Source organism: Pleurodeles waltl, chromosome 5, assembly GCF_031143425.1.
Source record: "Pleurodeles waltl isolate 20211129_DDA chromosome 5, aPleWal1.hap1.20221129, whole genome shotgun sequence".
Lineage (NCBI taxonomy): Eukaryota > Metazoa > Chordata > Amphibia > Caudata > Salamandridae > Pleurodeles > Pleurodeles waltl.
In genome coordinates, this window is record NC_090444.1 from 1,809,215,887 (window position 1) to 1,809,240,311 (window position 24,425).

At 43.9% G+C, this 24,425-nt stretch overlaps 1 protein-coding gene across 1 annotated transcript in view; it reads left to right on the top strand.

Annotated features, from left to right (window-relative positions):
- LOC138296828 (calpain-1 catalytic subunit-like) overlaps nucleotides 1–24,425 on the top strand; it is a 681,165-nt gene that overhangs the window by 265,457 nt on the left and 391,283 nt on the right. Inside the window, exon 3 of the mRNA XM_069236289.1 lies at nucleotides 14,572–14,690. Within this exon, the coding sequence (XP_069092390.1) occupies nucleotides 14,572–14,690 (119 nt within the window). The remainder of the gene's footprint in view (nucleotides 1–14,571; nucleotides 14,691–24,425) is intronic.

A 24,425-nucleotide genomic window follows, 5' to 3' on the forward strand; every position in this document is an offset into this window, starting at 1 on the left:
GGTCTGCAGGTGGGCTGTAATATTGTGTAGTTACCCCTTTTTTAGGATAGGATGCTGCAAAGATATCAAGATGTAACAGAACAGAAGAGTGCTGCTTGTGGTGGACAGACATTAGGAAGATGCATTTGTGAGAGAGGGTAGTTTCTTTGAAGCAAGTATCTGTACTGAAAGAACCCATCATGGACCAATCTTTTTCAGGCAGTGCGACCAGAATCTGTTAGTCCCTCTTGCTAGCCTTAAGTGCCATTAAATCCTCAATATAATTAAGAAAGATCTAAAGCTCTTACTGTTACAAAAATACTTTCACTCAAGACCTATTTAAATCTGCTTCTTTGCCCATGAACTCTTCTGGTTCCTGCACCTTGGCTCTATTTTTTTTTTTTTTAATGTCCCATTCTTTCTCCTCACTTCTATTCACTCCATTCGCTTATTATATTTTTTACCTAGCACTGCAATGTGTGTGAACCATACCTGTGCTCCATTAAACTGCTTATGTTAATAAGTAAATAAATATATAAACTGCCGTCCCGTTGACGAGATTGCCCTTGGTTTGATGGTTTGGGCATTGAAGGCGTCACATGATTTGCAATAGAGACTGACTGATTTAAGAAGCAGAATTTGATCAGCTGTGGATGTGTAAGAGAACGGAGGGAGTGTGACGGAATGGTGTGAGGTGAGGGAGAGATGTAATAGGAAGGCAATGGGCTTCAGAGTCTTGTTGCAAGATTACTCATAGTGCTACTGACCTTTTGAAGATGTATGAGGCAAAGGTATCTACTAAGAGGATGCAACGTGTGATGTAAATGGAAGGTGGGGAGAACAGTTTGGGTGTGATGGCAAGCCACTGATTGTTTAAGGGTGTAGTGACCAGATACGGTCTTGGTAGTAAGCTGAGTTGGGATATGTGTGGTGATTAGGACATTGTGGTATTCTGTATTTGGAGTTTGACACTCTATGGTATGATTCTACATTACATGCTATTCCACTATACAACACTCTTATCTATGACACTTTAGTAAAGTGGTAATAGGTGGGAAAAATAATTATAAGTTTCTATATATTTTTAAAAAATAGCATGGAGTACCGCAGTACTATCTCGGAAGTACAGTGGTACTTAAAAAAAAATCATTAGAAAATGAAAAAGCACTGTAATACACTGTATTTCGCAAATACAGTGTAGTACGGTGTACTTACAATTTTAAATGTTATTTAAATCTGCAAAAAAAGTGTACTGAGTACGGCAGAAATACAAAAAAATCCTAAAAAGTTTGGAATTTACTAGGTACTATTGAAGTACTCCGTCAAAGTATTTAAAGATTTATAAAAAAAAAAGAAAAAAAAGTGAAATAAATATCCCCACCTGTCACCACTTTAGTAAAGTAGTAAAAAGGGGATCTACAATTAAAAACAGACTACTTACCGATATCTAAGGCCCTAACACAGAATACAACCAAAGTGTAGTAAAACAATATGGCTGCCTTTTCATTTTCTAAAAACAGCTGCTACTCAATTATAAACTGGCTTGTCATCGCCATGTACCATGGTATACCGCAAACTTACTGCTGGCCCAAAATATAGCTAAGGCCTTGATGTATTATTGTATCATATTACCCTTGTGTCACGCATGGTGTTTCATGGCCAACCAATACTTAAGTCAGATTTGCAAAGCAAATCAAGGCCACCATGCATGGCCCTCCGTTGACCGGTAAATCTGGAGAAACCTAAGCCATCGCAATTCACTATTTTACGTTAGTCTGCACACCATAATCTACATTGCTGCTTAATTTCCCATATATCCATAAACCACTTCAAGGTACGCCACTAAGCTATGCACCGTTCAACTCTACACTATTCCAGTATACACCACTCCAGAGTACACTACTTAAGTCAATGCCACACCACTGTATGCCACTCCACTATACGCTAGTCCACTCACTGTATGCCACTCCACTCTATGCATAGTACACTGTATGCAACTCCACTGTACACCACTACGTTCTAAGCTATTACACTGTACGTACCTCCACTGTATGCCACTCCAGTCTACACCACTCCACTGTACTCCACTCCACTGGACCTTACTCCACTATACTTTATTCCACTTTACGCCATTCCATTGTATGCCACTCCACACTACCCTATTCCACTGTATGACACTCCATCTACACCACTCCAGTGTGTGTCACTTCACTATATGCCACTACATTCTATGCTGTTCCATTGGACACCTCTCCAGTATGCACCACTCTACTGTATACTTTTACACTGTACCCCACTCCTTTGTATGTCAATCCAGTCTACACCACTCCACTATACGCCAAACCACTGTATGCTACTCCACTATATGCTTTTAAACTCTATGCTACTCCATTATACAACACTCCACTCTAACCTACTCTACTCTACACTATTACACAGTACCCAACTCCACTCTATGCCAGTCCACTCTACTCTACTACTCTGACACAATTCCACTCTATGCCACTTCTCTGAATGCTCCTCAACCATACGCTACTCCACTATATGCCATTCCACTCTACGCCATTCCACTCTATGCCACTCGACTCTATGGTATTCCACTGTATGCTACTCCATTGTACAGCACTCCACTGCATGCAATTTCAGTGAATGCCACTACAGTCTATGCTACTCTACACCACTCCAGTGTATGCAACTGCACTCTATGCCACTCCATCCTACGCAATTACAGTGGGCACCACTCCAATGATTGCTACTACACTCTACTCCACTCCAGTCTACACTACTTCATTGTACGTAACTATACTATATGCTACTTCACTATACAAAGCTCATCTTACTACTATGATCTCCCACATAATGCTTTCTAGACTCTTCCCTCCTCTATCTCTCCATAATCCTATTTCAGTCCAACTGACACACTTTCATGTTCACTGCTCAAATTAACTCACATTTCCCTATACTAATCCACCATTCATTATTTTTGCGTTTAGGTGTAGCGTGCTACTTGTCGAAAAGCACTGCAATGCCTCGTCAGGGGTAGTAAGCTCTATATAAATACAATTGCAATATAATATTCCACTCTACACCACTCCACTGTACGCCACTCCACTCTACGCTATTCCATTATATGCCACTCTGCTCCACTTTATGCCATTCCACTCCATGCCACTCCACTATATTCTTCTCCAGTCTATCCCACTCCACAATACGTTTGTGCATTCTGACGCCACTACATGGTATACTATTCCACTCTACCCCACTCCACTATATACTACTCCAGTCTGTTCCACATCACTGTAGCTATTCCACTCTATGCTATACCATTCTATACCACTCCACTGTACTCCACTCTACGCTATTCCACCATACACCACTGTACGCTATTACACTGTATACAACTTCAATCTCTACTGCTGTATTGGATGGTATTCCGCACTATCCACCCCACTGTACGCCACTCCACTCTACGTTATTCCATTGCACTTCATTCTACTGTATCTCACTCCACTGTCTGCTATTACACTCTACCCCACTGCACTGTACTCCAGCCTACACCACTTCACTGTATGCCACTCCACAGTGTGCTACTACACTATATACTATTACACTCTATACTGCTCCAATATACAACACTCCACTCTACACCACTACAGCCTATGCCACTCCACTCTATGCTACACCGCTGTATGCTATTCACTCTGCTATTCCACTGTATGCCTCTCCACCCTATGTTACTCCAGTGTACTCTCCTCCAGTCTATATAACTCCAATCTAAAAAACTCTTTTATACTCTGTGGCACACTACTAGACTCTACTCCAACCTATCCCCGTACACTCCACTGTCCAAATTTGTACTTGACTCTATGCCCGTACACTCTATTGTGCAACACTCCACTCTGCTCTATGACAGTTTCTAGCTCTGTAAGACCCAGCACCCCACTCTGCCATATGAAACGCCACTCCAATTTATAATAGATTCCTCGTTTGTATGCTACGCCACTTAAATGTATGCTGTTCCACTCTACAGTAATCCACTATAAACCACTCCACACTATGGGGGTCATTCTGACTTTGGCGGGCGGCCTCCGCCGCCCGCCAAAGTCCCGCCGTCAGAATACCGCTGCGCGGTCAAAAGACCGCCGTGGTAATTCTGAGTTTCCCGCTGGGCAGGCGGGCGACCGCCAGAAGGCCGCCCGCCCGCCTAGCGGGAAACCCCCTTCCACGAGGATGCCGGCTCCGAATGGAGCCGGCGGAGTGGAAAGGGTGCGACGGGTGCAGTTGCACCCGTCGCGAGCAGACACTGAAAATCTTGGTGGGGCCCTGTTAGGGGGCCCCACGACACCCGTTACCGCCAGCCAGGTTCTGGCGGTCAAAACCGCCAGAACCAGGCTGGCGGTAAGGGGGTCGGAATCCCCATGGCGGCGCTGCCTGCAGCGCCGCCATGGAGGATTCCTCAGGCCAGGGGAAAACCGGCGGGAAACCGCCGGTTTCCCTTTTCTGACCAGAATTGGCCTGGATGCACCGCCAGCCTGTTGGCGGTGCATCCGCGGTCCCCGGCCCTGGCGGTCTATGACCGCCAGGGTCGGAATGACCCCCTATGTCACTCCTCTGTACACCTCTCCACTCTACGCTATTCCACTCTATGACACTACACTCTACTCCACTCCACTGTACAGTATAACACTGTACGCTAATCCACTTTATGCCACTATACTTTCTGGTAATCCATTTTACCCCAGTACAGTGTATGTCTCTCCTCTGTACCCAGTTTCACTACACAACACTCTCCTCCACTTTATATAACGCCACTCTATAAAAGTCTACTACACTTTATAGCACTCTACAAGACTCTGCTCCACTCTATCCTCATAAACTCCTCTGTCTAACTCTATACTCCACTCTATGCATGTACACTCCATTGTACAACACTCTATTAAACCCTAAAACACTTTTCTATATTCCACAACAAAGTACTCCAATTTATAACAGTTTACTACCTCCGGTAAGCCACTCCAGTCCACTCCATGCCACTCCATGCTACAAGACTCTAATGCATTCTATTATACTTTACTCCACCCTATGTTACACCACTCCACTTTACTCCACTTCACTGTACAAGACTTTACCTCACTCTATGCTACTGTACAACAATCTCCTCCACGCAGCTCCACTGTTTGACATACTACTGTACTGTATACAGCTCCACTGTACAACACTCTACAACACTGCATGCTATTCTGAAATTTAAATCCTGTCTATAGCTCTACACTCCATTTGTACAACACTGTTCTATACTGTATGCTGTTTTACAACACGCTGTTCCATTCTATGCCACTCTCTGGAACTATACAACACTATATGCAACACTTTGTAGGCCACCACACCACACCCCACTTTACTCCACTCTACTCTGTGACAGAGTACTCCATTCTACTCCACAGTACGCCATCACACTCTACATCACTCTATGCCATTGTACTCTATAACACTGTATGCCAATCTACTTTACTACATTTTACAGTACTGTACTGTACACCACCGCACTCAACAAAACTCAACTAGGTTGTATTTTACTCTACTTTACAGTAGTCTACAATCAATCGATGAATCGTTTTTTATGAAGCGCTACTACTCACCTGTGAGGGTCTCAAGGTGCTGATAGTGGGTCTGGGCCTCATTCGAAGAGCCATGTCTTGAGGTTCTTCCTGAAGATGGTGAGCGATGGGCTTTGTCTCAGGTGTGTGGGTAGGTTACTCCAGCTCTTGGCTGCAAGTTAGATGAAAGATCTTCCTCCGGCAGTGGTTTTCCAGATGCGTGGAATTGTGGCTAGTGCCTGCTGGGCGGATTGGAGGGGTCTAGTGGGGTTATGGAAAGAGTTGCGATGATTCAGGTAGGCCTGTCCGATGTTGTGAAGGGCCATGTATGTGTGGGTGAGTAGTTTGAAGTTCATTCGCTTCTCCACAGGGAGCCAATGGAAAAGTCTTAGGTGTTGAGAGAGGTGTTCTTGGCAGGGGGGTTCAGTACGACTCTGGTGGCGGAGTTGTGGATGAGTTGTAGTTTCCTGTTGTTCTTTGTAGTGGTGCCGGCATAGAGTGCGTTGCTGCAGTTGAGCTTGCAGGTGATTATCTTGCGGCAGTCGTCCAGGATCCATTTTAAGATTTTGCGGAGTTGGCACTCCACTCTACAACTGTCTCCTCCATTATAGTCTATGATTCTCCACTCGACTCCACTCCACTCTGTGACACTCTACTTCACCCTACTTCACTCTGAAACACTCTACTCCACTCTATGCATATCTTAGATGCCCCTTGGGTGATAAGTGCGCTCTACAAATCCTCATAGCATAACATATGAAAGTCTACGACACCCTACTCTACTGTACGACTGGTCGCTCCACTCTACTATACTTGACTACACTATATGAAACATCATGCAACCACACTGTATAAAACCTTACTACACTGTATGATATGGCAATCCACTCTATTCCACTCTGCAACACTCTCCATCACTGTACTGTATGACACAGCGCATAACACACTACTCTCAATGACTCTGGACTCTACAATTTTTAACACATTTTTATTAAAAAAACAGTGCAGTGTCGTACAGTAGAGTGGTAGAGAGTCTCACACAGTGTAGTGTCATACAGTGGATTGTAATTATTTATAAGAACACAGTGCAGTGTTGTCTGGTTAGCGAGCTGAAAGGAGTATGTAATGAGGTGTGCTGCTTAAAATAATATGAAGGTGGTGGATAAATTGTAGATGAAAGCTATAACTATAAGTTTAGAATTTATAAAGTTTGTGTAGTTTAAGTTTGGTTTGTGTAGGAAAAAAAGTTATCCTAAATATAACTAAACATTAACCTTTCTCTTTTTCATTGAATACACGCACACACACACATAAAATCCAGTGGCAGTTGCCACGGGCAGTTATAATTAGAAAATGTTTAGGAAAATCATTTTTGGTTTGCTAATAACATTAGAGCAGTCTGATGAATCTTTACAAAACTTTTCAAAAAATAGTCTCAGCCACCTTAGCTTATTTTTGGCGTGATCGGTCAAGCAGGGGGTTGAGAAAAAGGGGGGCGCATCCTAAAACACATTTTCTTTGTTCATTTTTTTATAAGAAAGTTAGACACAGCTACAGCAATAACTCCTGCACAGAATATACCAAGTTTGGCAGAAAGCTAGATTTCTACCCAGAAAATTGACTTTTTGTGATTGTAAGGAGTCCCTTGGGCCGTGCGAGGAATACAAGATGTCCACCAGCTCATCCGAATCGGAGAGGAAAGGTAACATTCTAGCTGCCGTGATAACGGAGAACTTGGGGCCAGATGTAGCAAATTCTGGCATTGCGACTCGCAAATTGCAAGTCTGAGCGACTCGCAATTTGCGAGTTGGAATGCCGGATGCAGGATGGTGTCCACCATCTGCAAGTCGCAATGGGGTCGCAAAAGCCCACCTCATTAATATTAATGAGGTGGGTCGCAATTTGAGACCCCCTTGCGAGTCGCAGCACTCACAGGGATGGTGGCCTGCTGGAGACAGCAGACCACCATGTCTGTGATTGCTTTTCAATAAAACAGTTTTTTTTTTTGTAATGCAGCCCGTTTTCCTTAAAGGAAAACGAGTTGCATTACACAAGAAAAAATTAAACATGTCAGTTTCATTTTTTTCAGAGCAGGCAGTGGTCCATAGGACCACTGCCTGCTCATGAAAAAATGTTTTCAGGGCCATTCACAAAGGGGAAGGGGTCCCATGGGGACCCCTTCCGTTTTGCGAATGGGTTACCACCAGTGTGACACTGGCGGTAACTGCGAATTGCTTTGCGACCACGTTCACTTTCACAAAGCAATTCTTCATTGCAATGCGACTCACAAATAGAAAGGGGAACACCCCTTCCTATTTGCGACTCGCATTCCCATTTTGCAAGTCGGTAACCAGGTTACTGACTCACAAAATGGGAATTGGCATCACGATGTGCTTTTTGCAAGTCGCAAACAGCGAATATGCCATGCAAAAAGTTTCCTACATCTGGCCCTTGGTTCTGCTGTGCTACGGGGAGGAAATGAAAAGGGCTGAAGAGATGTGCAGGTGTGGGAGTTGGTATAGGAGAGAGATGCCGAATTGAGAGACCAGCAGCCAGGAGCCCAGTGGAAGAGGAGTGTGGAAACCAAAGGAGGAGAGGACAGGGTCCATCTGAGAGCAGGAGACACACCTGTAGATTGCCAAAGGAGGCCACAACAATCAGAGCAGTGAGGAGAATGGCCCCAGCATTGGCCATTGAAGACCAGATGCCGCAACCATCCGTGCATAAACCCAGAGGCCCGGAGAGGCAGGAGGACGCCTCAAGTACTGCTGCCACGGCCCAGGAGGAGGGTTGTGGTCCCAGGCAAGTGCCCATTTCCTACTTTTTACAACTGTGGAGGTGGTGGTAGCACAGAGGGCATTACACAGGGAGTAGGCGGGAGAAGGGGAGGCAGGGGAGCACTGAGTAAAAGGTAGCACTCACAAAGAAGGTTGAGGGAGCACGTAGGAGCTTATGGAAAGAATATAATTACTAATATCTTATATATGATTTTATCCCGGGTACCTCCACCCTCTTGGCAACCAGGATGTATGAGAGAACGGACATATTTTGCAGTCAAAAAAGGCGGCGAGAGCTGGAGGGAGAGGTATTGTAAGTGCAGACTTTGGCATGATCCCCTTGACAAATGTGTGAGTACAGGGGTATGCTCGTCTCCCCCTAGGTGAGAAACTGAGTGGCTTTCGAAAACAGGACCACATATGTACTTCATTGATTCCATTAGGCGAGCTACAGTACTTTTATTTTTGCATGCATTTACACAGGAGTATGTGCATGTCGCCTGTTTTGACCGCCATCCAGAGACACATTATTACGTATCTGTCCTTATGAAAGCCCAGGACCTTTACATACCTTCGAAGGGCTGAAACATGCTGACACTGGATACATTGATTAATATATCTACCTAGATAAGGATCCTAGGACTATAATACAACAAGGGATCCCCCTTCCATTACTATATTTTAATCATATCTATTGGCACTACGAATAAAGGGATACCTTGGTGACGTGTAAGGTACTTTTATCTAGACCCCAGTAGGATCTATACTAAGTGCTCCCGTCACTCGGTTGAGCCCACCTTGGCCTTTAGGAGCTAAGGTGGACCCGACGATGAAGCATTCCACTACTAGAGTGAGCGAGGGTCAATAAACAAGAAATACAAATTTTCTGCTTGAGGAAGGGAATCACATTGTGGTGAGTAGTCAGATTTGTGACCCCTGAGGAGGTACAGGGTTACTTTTTTGTGATTGGGCAGGGTATGATACCCTGCTCCCCTGACCTTCTCAGTGGGGGTTGCCATTTATGGGTTGCTATGATTCTGAGGACCTCTTGCAAGAGCCAACGAGACCGTCTGCTCCTGCGAGAGTCCCACAGGAGCGCAGAGGCCATGCTGGCTCCCGTGAGAGTCATGCAGGATCTGAAAGCCATTTTGAAAAATGGAGGCATGACTGTCTGTGGTGGGTTGGCCAGATACGGTAGGTTAGCCCTGCAGCTAACCCGCACTGGGCACCGCCAGAGGTGTGGTGTAGGGTCTGGCAGCAGGCCAGGCCAAACCCAAGCAGCACACTGTCTTTAGCAAAAATGTTAGTTTAAACATAACATTGTAAACTAATACAAATTATAAACTAAAAAACAGTTTGATTTTATTCAAGTAACTATAACTCACGTCTTCACCATGCACTGCTTATTACCTCATATATTACATCATTCATGACATGCTTTATGAAATCATTGGTAATATCACTGATGACACCTGAAATGACATGATTGATGACAACCCTGTGCAAGACAGGAGTGTGCGTTATAGTTATTTGAAATAGCTATAACTGGTGAATTTCAGTGTTTTTTTAATTTAAAATGTAACATTTAATCTGACATTTTCACCAAACTATGACACGAATTCCACCTTTGTTTTTTCTGTGAGTTTCTGGTAATTTGTTAATGCACAATAGGATAGCAATACCATACTTAACTACAACTTCACTTTAACCTTTGTTTTTCAATTAAAAAACTATCTATCTACATATATATATACACTTACCTTACCAATACTTATCTGCATGGTAAAGGCATGCGTGGAAGAGGCATTGTTATAAAGGCTGTTTGCCCTCTGCCTCTGACTTGTCTTGAGAACGTGGCTGCTGCTAGATCATATGGATTCACCAATAAAAGGGCTTTCCGAAGTGGTACTTAGAGAAGGGCTTAGGCTCCACCTACATGCTGATCTTTCTTTCTGCGCTCTTTTGCTTGGGCAGAAGGTGTTGTGCTTCTACTGCAAAAGACTACTTATACTGCACTTTCTTTTTTGTTGGAAAATCTACACTCTTTACAGTAGGCTAGAGCTGGTTATGGTAACAAGCCATCAATGCTATTCTGTTCATTATTAAATGATAAGACAAAGGCAATAGTTCTGATGAAAAGCTCATGTTAAAGGACATAAATATAACTTTAAGATTGGATTGTTATTACACTGTGGTAACGCCTCTAGGTAGATATTTTGTTACACTGAATCTCGAGAAGGACCACTTATGGCAAAGGTCTTGGTGTAGGTTGTCCCCTCTGAAAAACCCTCTGGGTGTAAGATTTGCACATCATAACTTTTTCCCCAAAAATTGTTTTGCCAGCTTTCATTTTGTATTTATTTGTAATTTTCTGAATGCATTCCTGAAGGTTGCTTTGTTGGAAAGGTTATGCTTAATACAGTTAGGCCTGAGCTGACTCTGGTGACAAGACGGCAATAAAGGCTGTAGGCCACATTGGCTCATTGAGAAAAGTTATGTTAAATGCTGTAGGAAGCTGGCCTGGTGTGTGGTGGGTACCTGAGGTACTTACACCTTATACCAGGTACGGGTATCCCCTATTAGTGAAGTGTAGACAGTGTCTAGAAGCCAGGCTCTCTAGAGGTAGCTGTGGATGAACAGCCAAGGCTTATCTAGGAGACATGCAAAGCTCATGCAATATTACTGTTGTCACACACAGCACTTACACACACGAAAGAAGACACTCAGGGGGTCATTCTGACCCCGGCGGTCCGAGACCGCCGGGGCCAGGGTCGGCGGGAGCACCGCCGACAGACCGGCGGTGCCCCGCAGGGCATTCTGACCGCGGCGGTTCGGGCGCGGTCAGATTTGGGAAACCGGCTGTCTCCCGCCGGTTTCCCGCTGCCCTGCAGAATCCTCCATGGCGGCGGAGCGCGCTCCGCCGCCATGGGGATTCTGACACCCCCTACCGCCATCCTGTTCCTGGCGGGACTCCCGCCAGGAACAGGATGGCGGTAGGGGGTGCCGCGGGGCCCCTGGGGGCCCCTGCAGTACCCATGCCAATGGCATGGGCACTGCAGGGGCCCCCGTAAGAGGGCCCCACAAAGTATTTCAGTGTCTGCTATGCAGACACTGAAATACGCGACGGGTGCCACTGCACCCGTCGCACCTTCCCACTACGCCGGCTCAATTCTGAGCCGGCGTCCTCGTGGGAAGGCTGATTTGCCCTGGGCTGGCGGGTGGCCTTTTGGCGGCCGCCCGCCAGCCCAGGGCAAATCCCAAAATACCCTCAGCGGTCTTTCGACCGCAGAGCGGTATTTTGGTGGGGGAACTTCGGCGGGCGGCCTCCGCCGCCCGCCAAAGTTAGAATCACCCCCTCAGTGTTACAAAAATAAAGGTACTTTATTACAGTAACACAATACAAAAAAAATACTGTAGAGGCAATACTACCTTAGAAGGTAAGTAGACACAATATATATACACTTGCAATTAGAGATAGGCATATAAAATGGTTAGAAAACAGGGTAAAACAGTGTAAAACAAGGCAAAACACAAAAGGCAATAGTGACCCTAGGAGGGAGCCCAAACCATATACTTAAAAACATGGAATGCAAATATGGAACTCCCACCTAGGTAAGTGGGTAGTGTAGAGGGAGCTGGGAGTACCAGAAAACCACAGAGGTAAGTCCCACAACACCCCCTAGCAACCAGGAAGGAAGAAGTAAATCAGAGGATTTTCCCCAAACCACCCACAAAGAAAAAGAAGAAAAGACAATCAGACAAGACTGCAAGAAATCAGCAGTGAACTCCTGGAGGAGAAGAACTGTGGAGAGAGGGGACCAAGTCCAGAAGGCACAACAGAGTCCAGTGGAGTCTGAAGATGCAGGAGTTGATCGACGGCGAGGAAGAACAGGTCAGCACTTCAGCCCAGAAGCCAGAGGAGGGTCCCTGATGGATGCACAAGATGTCCCACGCTGGGTGGAAGATTGCAGCCGGGAGTCAGTGAAGGTCAAACTCGCGGTTGGAGGAAGAGGGGTGCTGCCAGGGACCAGCAAGGCCCAGGAAGACTCAACCCACGAGGGGAGTCACAGGGGACACTCAGCATCACAGGGAGTCCACAGGAGCAGAGGCAGCACCCAAAGGAGTCCTACAGGACGAGGACACAGAAGGTGCCAGAAGGAGCCCATGCAGCACTACAAAAGAGGATCCCACGCCGCAGGAGATCCACGCAGGAGGCTGAGATTTGCAGGAAGGAGTGCTGGGGACTGGAGCTGCATGTCGTCTGAAGATCACTTGGAGGAGATGCAAACACGCCTTGGCAGCTGCAAGAGACGCAGTGCACAGGGTACTGTCCTGCTTGGAAAGGCAAAGGCTTACTTTGGACAGCTTGTAGAGAGGATGGAGGGGACCACTCCAGACCACCACCTGGGATGTAGGATCCACGCAGCTCAGCAGGAGAGGGGATCCACACAGCAGGAAAATGGAGCTGCAGTTTGTGGGGGCACCTCTGCTAGTGCAGGGGTGCCCTCACCCACAAGTAGTTGAACCCAGCCCTCTGGCCCTAGGGCCTAGCATAGGGGTGACTTACAGTGACCTGGTGCAGTGACCTGGTAGTGAAACAGTGTCTGCCCCCTTTCACACAGGCTGTAATGGCAGGCCTGCAGAACACTTTGCATGGGCTCCCTATGGGTGGCATACAACATGCTGCAGCCCATAGGGATCCCCTAGTACCCTAATGCCCTGGGTACCTAGGTACCATATACTAGGGACTTACATCAGGGTACCAGTATGCCAAATGTGGGGAGAAAAGGGTTCTAGCAACCAAGTTAGAAGGGAGAGAGCATAATCACTGGGTTCCTGTTTAGCAGGATCCCAGTGAACACAGTCAAACACAGTCAAACACACTGACAAACAGGCCAAAAGTGGGAGTAACAAAGCTAAAAGAGGCTACTTTCCTACAAATGCCATATGTCTGTCCCATTTATTATGACAAGGTACACCAAAGGCAGCTAGTCTTATTAAAAATACACCAAAGGCAGTCAGTCTGCCATTTTCATTATGAAAAGCATATGTTGAGTACAATAAGTCTTTAGTGGACGATTATTACACAGCATTAGAGCTTTCAGACGTGTTTTGTTAGATGAAAATGCACGCATTACCATTAATATGCAAGAGATTTCTCTCAGAGAAACTCTGAGAGAGGATGTTTTGTGCTGTTAGAATCCTTGTTACCCCTCTTTAGAAGGGTTGTATCTGTAAGTGTGTACTTATTTGTAATTTTACAACTGTATGCCTCAGGGATATTTTGCGGCAAGCCTATGCTCAATACAGTAAGTGGGAGTTGATCATGAGGACAAACCAGTGATAAAGGTCATAGGCCTGCTGTGTTCATTGAGAACATTTAATCAGGTGCCATGTCTGATCTGTTTATTATGAAAAGGCAGTAGGTGTGGCCTATTTATTGTGAAGAGCATATGTTAAAGGGAGCAGGCTTTCAAGATTGGATTATTATTACATTATGTTTATATTGTGTGTACAGTATATACATACCACTATTTTTTAACCATTACAAGATAGCAAGCTAGTATACTGTCTGTGCAAGTACATGAACGCATGATGGGCATCCTTATGTGTTCTTCAAGAAATCCATCCATAGATGGCTACCCTAGATGTATGTGCACTGTGGTGGGCATATTCAAATGGAGTTTCTTAAAATCCAATAGCTTTCACTGGTGAGACCTCTTGACTGCCAATACTTGTCATTACTTAAGTGCAGATTTAAGTACAAAAGTAATTAGAAAAAGGTGTTCATTTTGTTTACGATAAACATGTCACTAGTACATATTGCCCAAAGGCAAACAAGCCATTGATATGGAATGGATGCATTCATACAGTTGAAAAGTCTTTTGAACAAAAATAATAAATAAGAATAAGCAGCAATTGTTTCAGACACGCTACGGTCCCCCTTCTTTCTCTCAGCCCCCTTTAGTTTATGTTTTGTCTTTCAGGTGACCCCTTACTTTTTACCTTGTGCCACTGTGGGGAAATCTAGTACGTCCACATTTAACTCTGTTCTTCATGCTACAACTTCATACATGAGTTCTTTTGAGTGTGTGTTTATTAAAACAAGTCATTGTATAGTGCAGCAATTGATTTTACCTAATGTACTCACTCTTGTGCTCAACACCTGCCCTTTCTTCATTCACATCTTCTCATGCACATTTCCGCTTGTGTCCTAGGTGATTGCTGGTTGCTGGCTGCCATTGGATGTCTCACCCTCAATGAAGACCTTCTGCATCGAGTGGTTCCTCACGGGCAGGGATTCCAGGACGATTATGCCGGAATCTTCCACTTCCAGGTACAGTGTTGGAGAGCAGGGCATTGTGAGCCCAGGAAAAAAAGGAGTTGATACCTAACTACCTATTGTTCTTAGCTAAAGGGTTTGATGAAACATCATGAGGTGTGGCTGCTCTGTCAGTTCTCAATGTGAGATGGACCATGTAGGAAGCTGGCTTTCTATTTGGTGCACTAAAAAGAAGTACAGTGGATACCTAAATTGGTTTACAGAGGCAAAAGTAGATAATCCTAATGCTCACTTCTGTGGTAGTGTTGGCGAACAGTTTGGCTTATTGGAGGGCAGTACTAAGCATCTGTGGTACTCACAGAGGCAATAAATGAGACACACACTCAAAGAATAAATCCGAGACCATATTACACAAATAGCACTTCTTTTTACATATATTTTGAGACCAAGAAATTTTTTAAAGAGTAAGTACTGTTTTCGTTATAACTTTTTACAGGTAAGTAAAGCATTCAAACCTGTGCGCCTATACGCAAAATGCAATCCTAAGGAAGGAAAAGTCAGAGATGCATGAAGGTAAGTACTGTCGGTTTCAAGGGTTCACCTTCAGGGTTTGGAGTGGTAGGGCCTCAAGGTACAAAGTACTACCAGCAGTTCATCGAGAGCTCCCTAAATTCCACCAGGGGCAGGGTGCTGGTGAGGGTGTCGTTAGGTGGGTTATGGAGAAGGGGGGCAACCTAGAAACAGGCTGCACAGGGGGACTTGGGGAGAAGTCTGAGAGCTCCCTGTTGTATCGCAGTTTTAATTAAATAAGCTATATATATATTGCTCTATATAAATAAGTTTATCCTAATAGGAGTTTAATATTTACACCGATAGAAGTAGTATGTTCCACCTCCCCTTCCCCTTAGAATGGTAGAGTCCGACAGTTATTGGGCTGGAGTTGACAGTAGAACGTTGGAGGAGCTAGAAGAGCAGCTGTGTGGAGAACTGTTGCTGAGGCAGTAGAGATGAAAGAATAAAGACTGAAGTAAAAGGAATTTGATTGAAGTGTCTTTATATCACTGGCGACGAGTTACCTGCGGAAGGGGGCACTCTCATCTCTACCCTTTTTGGATAACCCTTCAGCAACTTTAATTATCTTAAGGTACTGTTATTACTTTAAAGAATACTCTACGCTGAACATAAGCGTGCCATTTCTATACTTAGCGCTTCCTGTGCCTTACTTTAACTTTCGGAACCAGGACACTACTTACTCCAATTCAATCCATTTTTTCAAATTTCTCACGTCAGCACACGATCGGAACACTTAACCTTTCTAACAGATACTGGAATTTCACTTTGCGCTGACAGAGAACACTGAAATAACAAAGTGAAAACGTTTTTAGGATAGAAAACGGAAGCATTGAAATTCAATCCAGCTTTTAACCAGTATTTCATCTAAGCGCTGACACAAAACAAGAAAAGTATTCCAGGCTGTAATTTTTCAAGTGGCATTTCACAGAGGAAAGAAAATATAAAAATATGTTTTATGTCCTGGCAGCACAACAATATAATTAAATTAAAGGCTGTTTTCCTGTTGCCTTAAAGATTTTAGAACTGGCATTTAAGACAGAATTAATTACATTACAAGCTGCATTTCGGACCAGAAAGGAAGACGAATACAGACCAATATGGTAACGTGGAAGGTGCGGTAAACTGCGGAACGAGTATCCTCACATTTCTGTTGCTGGCAGTGCACCAAAACATTTTAAATAAATCTCGGTTACCTGAAACCCAGAAATCTGAAGTGCATTCAAAGAAAATCTGACTGGAACTTCATTTTCAAGCGCTCACAATCACTTTCTGGGTACATTCTGGGAGCCTGTAATGAAACGCTGACAGGCACAGCTCTCTTCATTTTTGAGGTGCATGGTGGGAAGTGTGTTGCTTGAGCTCTTTCCTCTAATTTTGCTACAAAAAACCTACTCTTTACATTTTGGTTGTTCTCTACTGTTATTTCAATAGTTTCTATGTGTATTTAATTATTGATAAGGGGATTTACCTTGGAATTACCCTATTTATCTGTGAATCTGTACTGATGATAACTGCATAACTGTTACTTCAATAATATTTTATAGTGTATTTAGTTAGTGTTAAGGTGAATTGCATTTGACTTACCCTATTTACCTGGGAATCTGTACTCATGATGGCTGCTGCAGGTATGTCCCAACCTGTTCCGTTTTTAAATGAGGTTGGAGAACCTAGTTCTCCATGGAAAGAATGGTTCAAAATATTTGAATAATATTTAATTGCCATTGGGGGTGACAGATTTAATCCAGTTAGAAAACAGCATATTTTATTACACAATTTAGGAACACATGGTAGGAAAATTTACGAATCCTTGCCTGAACCTAATATTCCAGAAGATCAGGTGCGGGATGAATATGTCACCACATACATGAAATTAGAAAAACAATTTGGAGACAGAATAAATGTTGTTTTAGAACGTCATAAATTTTTTTCTCGCAATCAAAGTAAGCAAGAAAGTATAACCAACTATATTGCTGCTTTGAGAGGATTAAGTACTTTATGCAATTTTGGGGAGCTTAATGATTCACTCATTCGAGATCAATTAGTTTGTTGCACCAGTAATATAAAAATTCAAGAGAAGCTATTACAAAAGCAACCTGACTTACATGAAGCAATTGAAATTGCTAAATCCATTGAGCATACTGCTATATGCTTACAGGAAATTAGATGTCCATCTGCTCCAGATCAGGTCACAGAAATCAAAGGTAACATAGAAGAAGACAACATTCTCAAAATTAGAGGCGTAGATAAAATACCTAAAAAAAAACAAGATTGTAAATCCTAATCTAAAATGTTTTCGTTGCGGAAGCAGCAACCATTTAGCGAATTCAACTGGTTGCCAAGCAAGAACAGCCATTTGTAGGAAATGTAACAAAAAAGGGCATTTTGCTAGAGTGTGTAGGGATATGTCAAGACCAGAAAGACTATATGATGGCAAGAATGTAGAAGGAAATCATCAAGAAGTTAAAAAAATTATATTACAGGTGAATGATAAAGAAGTAACTCCTTTTCAGTATCCAGAATGTGAAATTTTCATTGATGGCAACCCGGTTAAGGTCTTTGCTGACTCATGTTCCCCTTTACGATTATTAATGCTGTGAACCTTGACAAAATTGATGATGGAATTGTGACCAGCTTAACGGAACCAGATATTAACCCCAAAGGTTACAACCAGGACCCTATTCCTCTTAAAGGAATGTTCAGAGCACTTATTTCATTCAAGGGTCGATCCACTGTGGGGAAGGTTTATGTTGTAAAGGAGGGATCGAGTCTTTTGGGCTGGCAGCATCAAAAGGAGTTGGGAATTAAGTTGGATCCAAACAATCCAGAACAAGTTTTGATCATTGACAAACCCAACTCAAAAGAACAAATTTTTCAGGAATTCCCAGAAGTTTTTAGTGGAAAATTGGGTTTACTAGCAGGATTTCAGCACAAAATCAAGTTGAAACCCCAATCAAAGCCTGCCGTACACAAAAGCAGACCGATACCCCATTTACTGAAACAGGCGCTCAAGGAGGAACTTGACAGAATGCAATCTCAAGGCATAATTCAACCTATTGACAGCTCTGAATGGTTATCCCCCATTGTGATTGCTAGGAAAGGTAATTCAAAAGACATCAGGGTATGTATTGATTTAAGAGACCTGAATAGGAATATTTGGGTAGAAAGACACCCTCTTCCTATAATCCATGAGATTTTAAGTACCATGGGAGATGCAGTATGTTTCTCGGTGCTGGATCTTTCCAGTGCATATCATCAAGTAGAACTTCACCCAGATTCTAAGTGGCTTACGGCATTTACCACCCCTATGGGTTCCTTTATGTTCAATAGGATGCCGTTCGGGCTGGCGTCGGCTGCTGCAGTGTTTCAGAAAATCATGCAGCATATTTTAGGAGACACTCCTAAAACTTTGTGTTTCCAGGACGACATTTTAATTTATGGGGCGACAGTTGAGGAACACAACACAAACCTGAGGAGGGTTCTGAATATACTGAAAACAGCAGGCTTAACGTTAAAGAAGGAAAAATGCCAGATTGGTGTGAGTTCTGTAGATTATCTAGGGTATACAATATCGAGAGATGGTTTTAAACCTAAAACTTCCCTGGTAGAGGCAGTTAAAAAAGCAAAGGCGCCCAAAAATAAGGATGAACTTAAGTCATTTCTGGGTCTCACTGAATATATGGCCAAATATGTCAAAAACTTCTCAGAGACATCATATGATCTCAGAGAGTTACTTAAGAGTCACATACCTTATAAATGGAGGGAATGTCATGATTATGCATTTGAAAAGATTAAACAGGCCATTTTAACAGCACCCTATCTTTGTAATTTTAATCATGAAAGGAAAACTATTCTCACCACAGATGCCAGTAAATTGGGTTTGGGGGCTACACTATCACAAGTCATTGATGGCAAAGAGAGGATTGTGGCTTTTGCATCAAGGGCTCTAAGCAAAGCTGAATCCAATTACTCAGTCATTGAAAGAGAGGCCCTGGCATGTTTCTGGGCTGTTAAACATTTTAAATTTTTTCTTTGGGGTACACAATTTACCATACGCACAGACCACAAACCTTTAGTTTATGTATTCTCCACTAAGGGATTTTACAACAGCACTCCAAGGATTGCGAGGTGGACCTTGGGCCTTGAAAGCTTCTGTTTCAAGGTTGAGTACCTCCCTGGCAATAGAAATTTGGCTGCGGATTTTCTGTCTAGAGTTCCATTGGATGTAGTAGAAGACTTTGATACTCCAGAATATCCTATATTGGTAGTTTCTACATCTTCTATCAATGAAAATGAATGGAATTTAGCATGTCAAAAAGATGAATCTCTATCCTTGCTAAAACTGAGAGCCAAGGAAGGATGGCCTGAATCCAGGAAGGATCTGGATGAAGTTATTAAAAGCTACTGGGAGGTGAGATACGAAATAAATGAAATAGGAAATTGTGTATTTAGGAATGATAAAATAATACCTCCTGCAAGTTTAAGACACAAAATCATTAGGCTGGCTCATGAGGGCCATCTGGGCAGAAGCCTAACAAAATCACGTATTAGGGAACGGTACTGGTTCCCTAATATGGACTCCATGACTGAAACAGAAGTCAAAGATTGCACCATATGTGCACGCAGTGATAAAACGAAATTGATTCGTAAAACCCCAATTTCTCCTGTGTCCATACCTGACAAGCCTTGGTCCAAACTGGCATTAGATATCATTGGGCCAATCAACATGACAGGAGTAGTCAAACGCTTTGCCTTAGTATTAATTGACTACCACTCTCATTGGATAAATGCAAAATTAGTTAACCAAATCACAACTGAATCGGTGATAAATTTCCTCAAGGATGTGTTTGCTGTTGAGGGCATACCAGCTACCCTTGTTACTGATAATGGGGTTCAGTTGACTTCTTTAGCAATGAAAGACTTCCTTGCATCTCTCAGTATAAATCACCTCACTACAGCTTTGTATTGCCCAAGGGCAAATGGTCTGATTGAGAGAACCAATCGTATGATCAAGGAATGCATACAGGTAGCTAGTGTTAATCATTTGAGTGTGGAAAATACTATCAGAGACATGTTATGGGCATACCATACAACTCCAAATTTAATCACTAAAGTTTCCCCGTTTTCTGCGCTAAAAGGCAGAAAACCAAGCACAAAATTCTTTCCCTCATGGTTAGGTGGAGGAGAGAAGAGTGAACCTGCAAACCCTCATATCAAACTTAAATTATCTCTGCACCAAGATAAATACAGAAGAATGTATGATAAGAAACATGGTACGAAACAACAACAGTGGGTGGTAGGGGACAGAGTGTATGTTAAAAATCCATTGAAGGGAATGAGGTCAAATGTGAGAGACACCAAGTTTATGGGCCCATTCAATATTGCCAAAGTAAAAAGAAATGTAGTTGTATTGGAGAATGGACAGTGTTGGAGCATGGATAGGATCGTCAAACAGCCACCGGGTGTAGAAAAGACTGGAAGCAATCCTGAGGAAGTGGGAGGAAGTCAGGAAGTTCCACAGAATCGCAATGAAGGAGGTTATGAGAAAAGAACATATAGGCGACAAATTAAACCTCCTGTTTGGCATAAAGATTACGAAATTACTACTTGAGTATAATGAACTGTAATTAATGATAGCAGATGACTGTACTATTTCTAGTTTTGTTAGAAGGGAAGATGTGTTGTATCGCAGTTTTAATTAAATAAACTATATATATATTGTTCTATATAAATAAGTTTATCCTAATAGGAGTTTAATATTTACACCGATAGAAGTAGTATGTTCCACCTCCCCTTCCCCTTAGAATGGTAGAGTCCGACAGTTATTGGGCTGGAGTTGACAGTAGAACGTTGGAGGAGCTAGAAGAGCAGCTGTGTGGAGAACTGTTGCTGAGGCAGTAGAGATGAAAGAATAAAGACTGAAGTAAAAGGAATTTGATTGAAGTGTCTTTATATCACTCCCACATGGGGGCTTGGGTTGCAAGGGTTCTTAGAGCAAGTAGGCATGCCTGGTTCTTTGGGACCCAGGCGGGGCGGGTCAGGTGCAGGGCGGCTGGACTGGTGCGCAAAGATACTCCTCGCAGGTAGAGGCCTTTAGCTGGCAGGGGGAAAATCAAGACTATTGGGCCACTCACAAAGTGCGTCTCAGTGGTGCTGACATCCCTCGGTGGCTGCTTGACTCTGGTGCTGTGAGAATCTGGACTGGATGTTCATTGTTGGAGTTTGGTGCAGGGCGTCCGGTTGATCCTGGTGTTTTCACACTTGGTGGGGAGACAGTCCTAGTCCTCCAGAGCCCAAGTACCTTCTCCTGGTCTTCTGCGGCATCAGTCGGGCAGCGAGCTGCATGGTGGTGGACTGGATTCTGCTTGTCGGTGCCTGCGGGATGAAGGGAAGTACCTCCTCTACTCCAAGGGAAACTGGCAGCGATTTTCAAGATGATGTGAGGCTACCCAAGGCTTTGGTAGTTCTGTGGCTTGCTGGACGAGTGTCTACAGCTCTTCTGCTGTTCTCAACATAAATACTCAATGTAGGGGTGCCAGGTAGCAGCCAACGGGTTGCCTACCTTTAGGGTGACTACACCCTCTATATGGCCACTTCTTCTGGAATGATAATTTCCTCAAAAGCAAGTTGCAGGAATTTGAAAAGTGGCGTCCACATCAGCTGGTCCACCTTAGGGGGTGGGACTGGCATGATGAGTGCACACCTCCTAATCTTACTCATTTTTCCACCTGGCTTGCCGCCAAGAAGTGGGGGCAGGACAGGGAGGTGGTCCCCTCCACCCTCTGGAGAGACCTGTGTTATATCACAAAGGCAGTTTGGCCTTTGAAGCTTCCTTTTAACACCTCCGCCCAGAACAGGGTTTGTTTCTGCTCTCCGAAAGCATTGGCCCTTACCGCAGGAGGGCAGAAATGTATCTGTGGCGGTTGGACTGACTGAGATCAGTCAGCCAACCCACTAGTTGTTGGTGGGTTTTTCAGGGGGCACCTCTATGGTGCCCTCTGTGTGCTTGTATTAATAAGTCTATCACTGGAATCAGTGAGGGTTTATTAATACGAGATGTTTGATAACAAACATCCCTATGTTCAGAGAAGCCATCATGTAGCTGGGGAACTCAGATTGCCCTATGCCCAGCAAATTCATTTGAAGTGGCTTCGCTATGCACTTAGTATGTCTCAGAATAGATAAAGACATAGCAGGGGCATATCTGCTCATGCAGATATGTCCTTGTTAGAAATTGGGTCTCTAGTTGGCACTCGGTTTACACCCTCTCCAAGTAGGGACCCTCACTCTAGTTAGGGTAAGGGAGATACACAGCTCAGAATACCCCTCTTCTCCCCCTTGGTAGCTTGACACAAGCAGTCAGGCTTATCTCAGAGGCAGCGTGTAAAGTATTTATACAAACACACAGTAACACAGTGAAAAAGCACTCAACACCAGTTTAGAGAAATAGCCAATATGTATCTGAGTAAAACAAGACCAAAATGACCAAAATCCAACATATACAAGCAAACATACGAATTTTCAAAGATTAAACTTTAATATATTGCTTAGAAAGACAATAGCTCCAACTTGGGCTATCGCGACCACATTGACAGAGTTGTTCCCAACAATCCAACGCAAATTGCGAGGAGGGCTCAGCAGTTCAGAGAGTTGTACGGACCCCCAGGTAAAGTATCTTTGGTAAACAAGGAAACAAGTCAGCGCACGGAGTCAGGGCGGTGAGGCGTGGCTGGATCCTATGCGGCATTTGTTCCTTGCGGCAGAGCAGGAGAGGTGATGCAGTGTAGGGGCGAGGCATCGGTTCCTGACAATCGGTCAGGGTTGATTAATCCAGCGGGTCCAGGACGTGATGGGCGACCTCATTGAGTCACGGTCACGCCATGGGACTACAGATGCTGCAGCAGAGTCAGATGTCACGGACGGGACGTCGGTGACACAGCACTCAGGACTCAGAGTCGTGGGACTTCAGCAAGGCTGTGGTGGCGTTGGGCCTGTGGTGTTGGGTGGGGTCGTCACACTCCAGCGGGGACCACGGCTTTGTGTTGCAGACAGTGCCGCAGAGTAGTGCAGTGGTGCCGGTTCTGGAGTCCTCCAGAGTTGGTGTGTCTGGATCAGCTTGTTTCTCACCAGCATTCAGCTCCAAGGGCCCAGGGACTAGACTGGCACCACTTGGCAAGTCAGGGTCCTCTGCAGGAGTACCCAGATGCTGGCAGGTGAAGTCTTTGATGTCCATGAGACTTTTTAACAGGTGGCAAGCTCAGTCCAAGTCCTTGGAGAAACTTCACAAGCAGGGCTTCAGAAAGCAAAAGTCCAGTCTTTTCCCTCTTAAGGCAGAAGCAGCAGCAGCAGCAGCAAAGCAACAGGCAGATTGGCAGGTCCTCCTCAAGCATCAAGCTCTTCTCCTTAGCAGAGGTTCCTCTTAATCCAGAAGTAATCTGAAAGCTTTATTTTTTTAACGCGTTGTGGGACCTTTTTATTTGGTGTTTTCACTGTTTTACTGTTCGAAGTGTTGCACACTGAAGCACTGTCTTTGCAGTTAAGAGCTACACCTACAGATCTAGTACTTCGAATTTGGTGGGAACAAACTGCTAATGCCTGAACTATGCATTGACTTTGACATTTACCATCTAGCCTTGATAAACAAGCCTGAGTGCCACGACAGGGCAAAACATGTGTTGGCTGTTGTCACAATATGTGTTGGGTGTTGGCTGCTCTCACTCATGAACTACTATTGATTCAACCATTAAGAAAATAAAAGAAATAACATCTGATCACTGCTAACTCGAGTTGACTGTCATAGTTCCAGGAAGAACTTGCGAAGAGTATTTTATGAAGAGTCAATTTCTACTATGCACTCTATTTAATGTGAGTTTGAGATTGTATCTAAAGTGATTTCCTAATACTCTAATGCACATGCTCCCATATTTTCAGCATTTTATAAACACATTTTCTGGGAGATGGGGGTCATACCCTCACAATTTTAATGTACATATCCACTAAAACATATAACCATAACAGGCAATATAGAGATACTCAGATTCCAAGACCCTTTCTTCTTTAAATTCACAATAGAATCTTGTTAGAAATGAGGTCTCTAGTTTACACCCTGTCCAAGTAGGAACAATCACTCTAGTCAGGATAAGGGAGTCATACGCCTAAGATAACCCCTACTCGCCCCCTTAATAGCTTGGCACAACCAGTCAGGCTTATCTCAGAGGC